Source organism: Tachysurus fulvidraco, chromosome 4, assembly GCF_022655615.1.
Source record: "Tachysurus fulvidraco isolate hzauxx_2018 chromosome 4, HZAU_PFXX_2.0, whole genome shotgun sequence".
Classification (NCBI taxonomy): Eukaryota; Metazoa; Chordata; class Actinopteri; order Siluriformes; family Bagridae; genus Tachysurus; species Tachysurus fulvidraco.
In genome coordinates this window covers 162,501-170,000 of record NC_062521.1, presented here as the reverse complement: position 1 = coordinate 170,000, position 7,500 = coordinate 162,501, and the positions used below count along the sequence as shown (strand labels likewise).

The 7,500-nt window shown below is 42.2% G+C and overlaps 2 protein-coding genes across 9 annotated transcripts in view; both read right to left on the bottom strand.

Annotated features, from left to right (window-relative positions):
* Positions 1-783, bottom strand: part of dcaf5 (ddb1 and cul4 associated factor 5) — a 9,213-nt gene extending 8,430 nt beyond the window's left edge. The window contains exon 1 of the mRNA XM_047812737.1: positions 369-783. Coding sequence (XP_047668693.1) covers positions 369-576 — 208 coding nt within the window. The 5' untranslated portion in view covers positions 577-783. The remainder of the gene's footprint in view (positions 1-368) is intronic.
* Positions 784-1,614: 831 nt separating this feature from the next.
* The window catches only part of pacs2 (phosphofurin acidic cluster sorting protein 2), a 32,755-nt gene continuing 26,869 nt past the window's right edge, over positions 1,615-7,500 (bottom strand). For 3 of the 8 annotated variants that reach the window (XM_047812697.1, XM_047812698.1, XM_047812702.1), the window contains 8 exons: positions 6,511-6,619; positions 6,186-6,218; positions 5,103-5,145; positions 4,948-4,990; positions 4,312-4,438; positions 3,988-4,208; positions 3,750-3,863; positions 1,615-3,401 (listed from right to left, as the gene is read on the bottom strand). In XM_047812697.1, the coding sequence (XP_047668653.1) occupies positions 3,283-3,401; positions 3,750-3,863; positions 3,988-4,208; positions 4,312-4,438; positions 4,948-4,990; positions 5,103-5,145; positions 6,186-6,218; positions 6,511-6,619 (809 nt within the window). In that variant the 3' untranslated portion in view covers positions 1,615-3,282. Of the gene's footprint in view, positions 3,402-3,749; positions 3,864-3,987; positions 4,209-4,311; positions 4,439-4,947; positions 4,991-5,102; positions 5,146-6,185; positions 6,219-6,510; positions 6,620-7,500 lie in introns of those variants that run through there. The other 5 variants (XM_047812699.1, XM_047812700.1, XM_047812701.1 and 2 more) reach the window with 5 other exon arrangements.

The window sequence follows — 7,500 nt, the reverse complement described above, 5'->3', positions numbered from 1 at the left end:
GTGTGTGTGTGTGTGTGTGTACCGGACACCAGCCACTGTCCCCTGTGTGTGTGTGTGTGTGTGTGTGTGTGTGTGTGTGTACCGGACACCAGCCACTGTCCCCTGTGTGTGTGTGTGTGTGTGTGTGTGTACCGGACACCAGCCACTGTCCCCTGTGTGTGTGTGTGTGTGTGTGTGTGTGTGTGTGTGTGTGTGTACCGGACACCAGCCACTGTCCCCTGTGTGTGTGTGTGTGTGTGTGTACCGGACACCAGCCACTGTCCCCTGTGTGTGTGTGTGTGTGTGTGTGTGTGTGTGTGTGTGTGTGTACCGGACACCAGCCACTGTCCCCTGTGTGTGTGTGTGTGTGTGTGTGTGTGTGTGTGTACCGGACACCAGCCACTGTCCCCCGTTGTTAGAGAACTCTATAGCATTGACACAGCCGTAGTGCCCCATCATGTCCCTGCGGTACAGACTGTTACATCCCTCCATTCTGCGCCTCTGAAAGTCTTCCTTCAGCAGCTGGCGGCCGCTCATCATCCTGCGGGACAGGAAGCCCACAGAGCAGCGCATCCCGCAGCCCTGCGCCTCCTTCATCCTCCTCCTCTTCCTCTGTCCGTCAGGCCTGGTGTCAGAAGCTTCTCTCTCTCTAATGCACTTCTTTATTATTCACTTCTCACCAGCCACCATGTCGGTATGGCGTGCGCGTGCGCGTGCGCGTGTTTAGCACAGCTGTTCTCGCGTTTGTGCCTCTGACACCGCCGCCATTCACTTCCGGCTTCTCGGGTTGCCATTGCGCATGCGCTCTGACGCCCCTGAGCCCAGCTGACCTCCACGTCATCTGCAAGTTTTTAATCATAAATAGAGGAATAATGTAAAGTGTAAAATATTTAGTCTAATATATAATATAATATATAATATATAATATAATAATATAATATATAATAATAACTGATAATATGAGAAATTAAACACTGTTGGATAACTAACTTGTCTTTACATTTTATAATGTTGTTTATGAACAAACAGCAGAAATGAGTCACTGAGATGTGTGTTAGGGTTAATAAATGTGCAGGAGCACTGACTCTGGGTCAGCTAGGAACAGCTAGATCATCATCATCATCATCATCATCACTCTGCTAGGATGAAGGTGTGTTTACGTTTCTGCTGCTGTTGTGTGTTGATTATTCACCAGAATTAACAAGCATAAACCTTCCTTAAATACTGACCTGGGTTTGTTATGTGTGTGTGTGTGTGTGTGTGTGTGTGTGCGTGTGAGTGCGCGCGCGTGTGTGTGCATGTGAGTGTCTGTGTGTGTGTCTGTGTGTGTCTGTGTGTGCGTGTGAGTGTCTGTGTGTGCATGTGCGTGTGTATGTGTGTGCGTGTCTGTGTGTGCGTGTGAGTGTCTGTGTGTGCATGTGCGTGTGTGTGTATGTGTGTGCATGTGCGTGTGTATGTGTGTGCGTGTCTGTTTGTGCGTGTGAGTGTCTGTGTGTGCATGTGCGTGTGTATGTGTGTGCGTGTGAGTGTCTGTGTGTGCATGTGCGTGTGTATGTGTGTGCGTGTGTGTGTATGTGTGTGCGTGTGAGTGTCTGTGTGTGTGTGAGAGAGAAGTAACAGTGCAGCAGAAGTGAGTCATGGTAGTGTGTGTAGTTTATTACTTTCACTTCACTTAACACACTGGTAGTATTTTAAACTTAACAAATATTCATCAGATGTCCCACATCTCCGTCCTGCTGTAGACACTTAACACCCATCTTTATGGAACATTTATGAGGTGAAAATAAAAATACAAAAACAAGTCTTGCAGAGCCACAGCAACACACACACACACACACACACACACACACACACACACACACACACACACACACACTCGTTTCCTCATCTTAGTTTATTCAGACATTTGGTACAACGCTGCTTCCTTATTGGTGGAGTTAAAACATGGCGATCATGTAATTAGATAAATGAGTTAATATCCTGACTAACCAGAAGAGTGCATTCATTTTTCACTTACAAGTGAGTTTTAAACACTGTCTCTGTGTATATACACTAATATAAATCACACTTTCAGGAGCTTCGACCCTCAGACGTCTCGACACACCAACATTACACATTTCTAACAGGTTCTAATGATTTCTAATGGGTTTCTGGATTAAAAGAATGTTTTTGGTCCTAATGGTTCCTAATGGTTCCTGATTTCCGTGGCCGTCTGTCTGCTCATTAGGGTTCTGTCTGTTGTCACTGGGGTCTGGTGGTGTTTAAGAATAAAACAACCTTATAATGGCTTCTGTTTGTGTTCAGCATGCACTGTATCTCTACTCTGCTCATTTGAGTAAAATACGTTTTTAATCTTAACAAACTTGTTAATAATTTCACTGTATAAGAGAACAGAAATAGTGACAGTGATGATGCTGTAACAGCTCTTCATATGAAATTATAAGGGGTTTATAAATGTGCTACAAGGCACAGTCTCTAACGTTGTTTACTTACACAATTCTACACCATCATTAATAAATACACACAAGCTGCAACAAACACTGCTGATAAAAAATACATAATATTAAACTGAACATTTTTCACCAGTGTCCAGGAATTATGGCCTTAACACGAGCAGGCATGTAATCATCTAAAAGCTAAGAACTGCTCTTAACTAAACACAAAAAGTGCTTTAACCTCTCGCATGCTCACACACACACACACACACACACACACACACACACACACACACACACACACACACAAAAACAGAGTGAAAACAGTGAACAAGAGCAAACATGAGAAAACGTAGCAGACATCGTCACTTAAACTCAGATAAAAATGTCAGAACTTAGATCAATTCATTTAAATGGTTTGTTTTGAACAGAAAGAATAAAAAGTGATTCAAATCAATCAAATTAATCAAATATCACAAAACATGATTCACTTAAATGAGCTGAATCATGAAATCATAAGTAAAAAGTTCAATTCACATACATGAGAAATTCAAATGAATCAAATCAGGAGTGAAAAGTCAGTCATTATGTCTATTACTGGAGTGAAGCCTGACGTTTAGCTGTCAATCAAACAGAACAAAACAAGTCGAGACGTGTTCAGGTAAATAAAACACAGATGCTGCTCTTGTACCGCCATCACGGATCACACACTAACATATTCTGGAACATTCCACACTGGGACAGGTGTCAGTTAGCCGGTTAATCAATCCACATGTTCAGTTGATCAGTTCATTAGTCTTCAGTTAAACTAAAACACAGGAGAGTTTAAAGGCTGGAGTGATGCAGGGTCGAGAAGGAGGGTTAAAGTTCAGAAGGGTCCTTTGGAGTGTCCAAAGATGGCGAGGGGGAAGTGCTTAACGTGAGATGACCACTGAGCAGCGAGCTGGAAGAACTTGACATCGCTCCACTCCACACCATCTACAGACACTGTCAAACACACATTCTTAAATTAACACAAAAAAGTGCTTTTACATTGCTTTCATTTCAAAGAGACTTTAATTATCTATGAACAAAAATATCAAATAATCGTAAGACTCTTATTGTCTTCTCTTGTGACGTAAGAGTGTCAAATCTGCAATGGTGAATCAAATGAATCAAAAAGTTCCATTTGTTTAAATGGTTAGTTTTAAAAGAATCGATTCACTAGAGAGAGTCACAATGGTGAGTCAACTGAATCAAATCTCACACAATTTAATGATCTTAAAGAGCTAGTTCAGATGAATCAACGTAAAATAAATAACTGATTAGTTGTATAATGAAGTTATTATTAATTACCCTTCAGCATGGTCTGCTGGTGTTTGGCAGTGCAGATCAATCGGCTGATTCCTTCAATCACCTGACTCTTTGACTCGACATCTTTATCTTTTGTTTTCTTTGGCAGAAACATCACTACACACACACACACACACACACACACACACACACACACACACACACACACAGAGCTGTGTTACAAATCAGCCTTTAACAACTAATATTTGTATTAAAATGATTATCCTCATAACATTTACACCTTTCTTGTTTTTCTCCTTGGTGACAACAGTCATTGACATTGTTGACCCCACCTCTGCTCCACCCAGTGGGAGGCGGCTAACCTGCAGTGAGCGGAAAGTGCACTTAAGCGTGTTTTTGGAGACTGAATCTTTTTTCTCCACATCTCTCTTCTTTTCTGACGGTGCGACCCAGTAATCCACCTGCAGCCCCATCAGCTCCCCCTGAGCACTCCCGGGGGAACTGCAGCCACAAAAAGAAAGACAGGAAATGACACAAAACAAACAGAGAGAGAGAGAGAGAGAGAGAGAGAGAGAGAGAGAGAGAGAGAGAGCAGTGTGTATACCTGCAGAAGGAGGAGTGAATAGAAGGAGAGGACGGAGGAGTGGGAGAAACTTCTTTTAAAGCTGGAGAGATCTGAGGAGGAGTAGAGGAGAGCAGAGATGCTAATGGAGCTGCATCATCTGAGTCACCTTAGAGGGAGAGACAGCGGAAGAAAGAACAACAGAGAGAGAGAGAGAGAGAGAGAGAGAGAGAGAGAGAGACAGACAGACAGACAGATCAGATGCTCTTGAAGTCCAGATATAAGAATACATCATTTTTACTGATGTGTACAGGGATGTCATGAAGCAGCGAACAGAATGGACATTAATTATTAAGCAGGTTATTTTCTTGATGTGTCTCTGAGACACTGATGTAACTGAGATCAGTCATGATAAACTGATAGCACTGTGGCACACAGCTCCGGATGCAGTAGCTTTGGGAGACCACAAGAGGGAGACAGCAGTTCATCTTCATCCTCTGACAGCTAATACAGCTGTGGATCTGAGGATCACTGAGCTGCCATTTACACTATATTACTGATAAAAATCCAAAAATTATAGATATATGATGTGAAATGGGCATTGATGCCAAGCCTGCACTGTGTGTGTGTGTGTGTGTGTGTGTGTGTGTGTGTGTGTGAGAGAGGAGAGAGACAGACCTGATACAGCAGAGGTCTGTTCCACCAGCCCCACCTTCACCATCTACACACACAGCAATAAAATCTTTAAATCCAAATAATCTCATGATTACCCCATAGTGCTGTGGTGATGATGATGATGTGAGTGTGTGTGTGTGTGTGTGTGTGAAACTTACACCTATAAAGGGGATGAATTTCTGACACGAGTCTTCGTCTGGACTGGAGGGAATTGAGATACAGAGAGAGAAGTGAGCGAGTGCTGGGATAAAGAGCAAGACATTTTTTAAACACGCCCTCGTTCACGGTCCCTCGTCTCTCCCACGTCAATGTGGGTGGAGCTTCTCCATTAACAACCATCATCATTAGCTTTTGGTTTTATTTGTAGCTAAGCCACTCACTGTAGTTAATGTGAACTCTGTGCTAAGTAGCTAACTCTTTAGGGCAGAGTCTGAGGGGTAAAAACCTAAAACATAATGATTTTAAATGTTAAAAAAAGCTTCACATAGGAAACAGTGCCCGAGTGCTGCAAAGCATTCTGGGTAAGATTCATTCCAAGTGATGTTAATTTGACGCAAGCTCAGGGAAGTGAACAAGGGGAAGTGTTCAAACAGGACTGGAACGCAGAAGAGGAACTGAAAACACACTGATTCATTTTTACTTCTAACTCAAACTGATTCACTTTGATTCAGTTTAGATGTCATGGGCCTGATGAATCGCGATCACACAACAGACTCGTCTGATTATCAGCACAGTCTTGGGGAAGAAACCTTTCCAAATATAAAACTAAATTATTTATTTATTTATTTTAAATATTGATTTTCTCAAGGGTGCCAATAATTCTGATATACACTTTTATAGAGAGAATATGCTACTGTGAAACTGTACAATAACGATGCTGTTAGAAGAAAGTTCTTTACAGGAAATCAATCACCTGCAGAAAAGAAGGAAAGAGGAGAGAAAGAACTGCAGGAAGGAAGGAAAGAGGAGAGGAAGAACTGCAGGAAGGAAGGAAAGAGGAGAGGAAGAACTGCAGGAAGGAAGGAAAGAAAAAGAAATGAAAGAATTTAGAAAGTGAGGAAAGAAAATAAACAGAAGGGAAATTAAAAGTGAATGTTTTGCTAAAAGTGGAAGAAATAGAGAGCCTGAGCGATGGAGTGATGGAGGTGTGAGGAGGAGGTGTGTGAGGAGGAGGTGTGTGAGGAGGTGTGTGAGGAGGAGTGAGGAGGAGGTGTGTACATGCAGTCAGTAGAACACTGTACCTTAGTGCAAAATCAAAATGAAAACTCTTTTTCCTTCAGAGTGCACAAAGAAAAACACAAAGACAACATTACACCTGTTAATGACAGTCAGTGGTGTGGGGGGGGGGCTCAGTCACATGATGCATTAATAAAACTACACTAATACTGTACTATACACAATGAAATGACACTGTGTGTGTGTGTGTGTGTGTGTGTGTCTCTCTCTGTGTGTGTATGTGTGTTTGTGTGTGTGTGTGTGTGTGTGTGTGTGTCTCTCTCTGTGTGTGTGTATGTGTCTCTGTGTGTGTATGTGTGTTTGTGTGTGTGTGTGTGCGTGTGTCTATACCTCTTTTGCTTGTAAGTTAGCATAGCCTCTGCAATGGGGAGTTGATATGCTCCATTTGCTCCCAGCATGTACTGAGTTACCTTGGAGACAACATCAGGATTCTCCTGCACTGCACACACACACACACACACACACACACACACACACACACACACACACACACACACACACAAAGAACAGTTCAGTCATAGTAAAACCTCCACAGTGTGAGTGTGTGAAGCGTCATGTTTAGACCCAGGAGTTTTATGATTAATGCCAGTGGAACCTCACAGCTATGATTTTAGATCAGTTTTATTGTCATTACACAAGAACACGGCGTCTAACCAGAAGTGCAGGATGTGGAGTATTTACAGTATGGACAGGATCATATACTGTGGGTATACAGGTTGTGTGTTATAGACATATACACGTGTGTGTTATAGACATGACATATACATGTGTGTGTTATAGACATATACATGTGTGTGTTATAGACATATACATGTGTGTGTTATAGACATATACATGTGTGTGTTATAGACATGACATATACATGTGTGTGTTATAGACATATACATGTGTGTGTTATAGACATATACATGTGTGTGTTATAGACATATACATGTGTGTGTTATAGACATATACATGTGTGTGTTATAGACATATACATGTGTGTGTTATAGACATGACATATACATGTGTGTGTTAAATGTCTATTGTAAAAAGTGCTATACAAATAAACTTGAATTGAACTGAATATTGAGAAATATACAGGTTTTGAGGTGGGAGATCATCAGGATGCAGAGTTCAGTAAGACGCAGCTCTAAGGACAAAGCTGGTCCTCAGTCTACTGCTTTTTGTCCTGAGGCTCCTGAAGTGCATATGGGCAGGGACAGTGTGTGTGTGTGTGTGTGTGTGTGTGTGTGTGTGCGTGCGACTCTGTGTGTGTGTGTGTGTGTGTGTGTGTGTGTGTGACTCTGTGTGTGTGTATGTGTGTGTGTATGTGTGTGT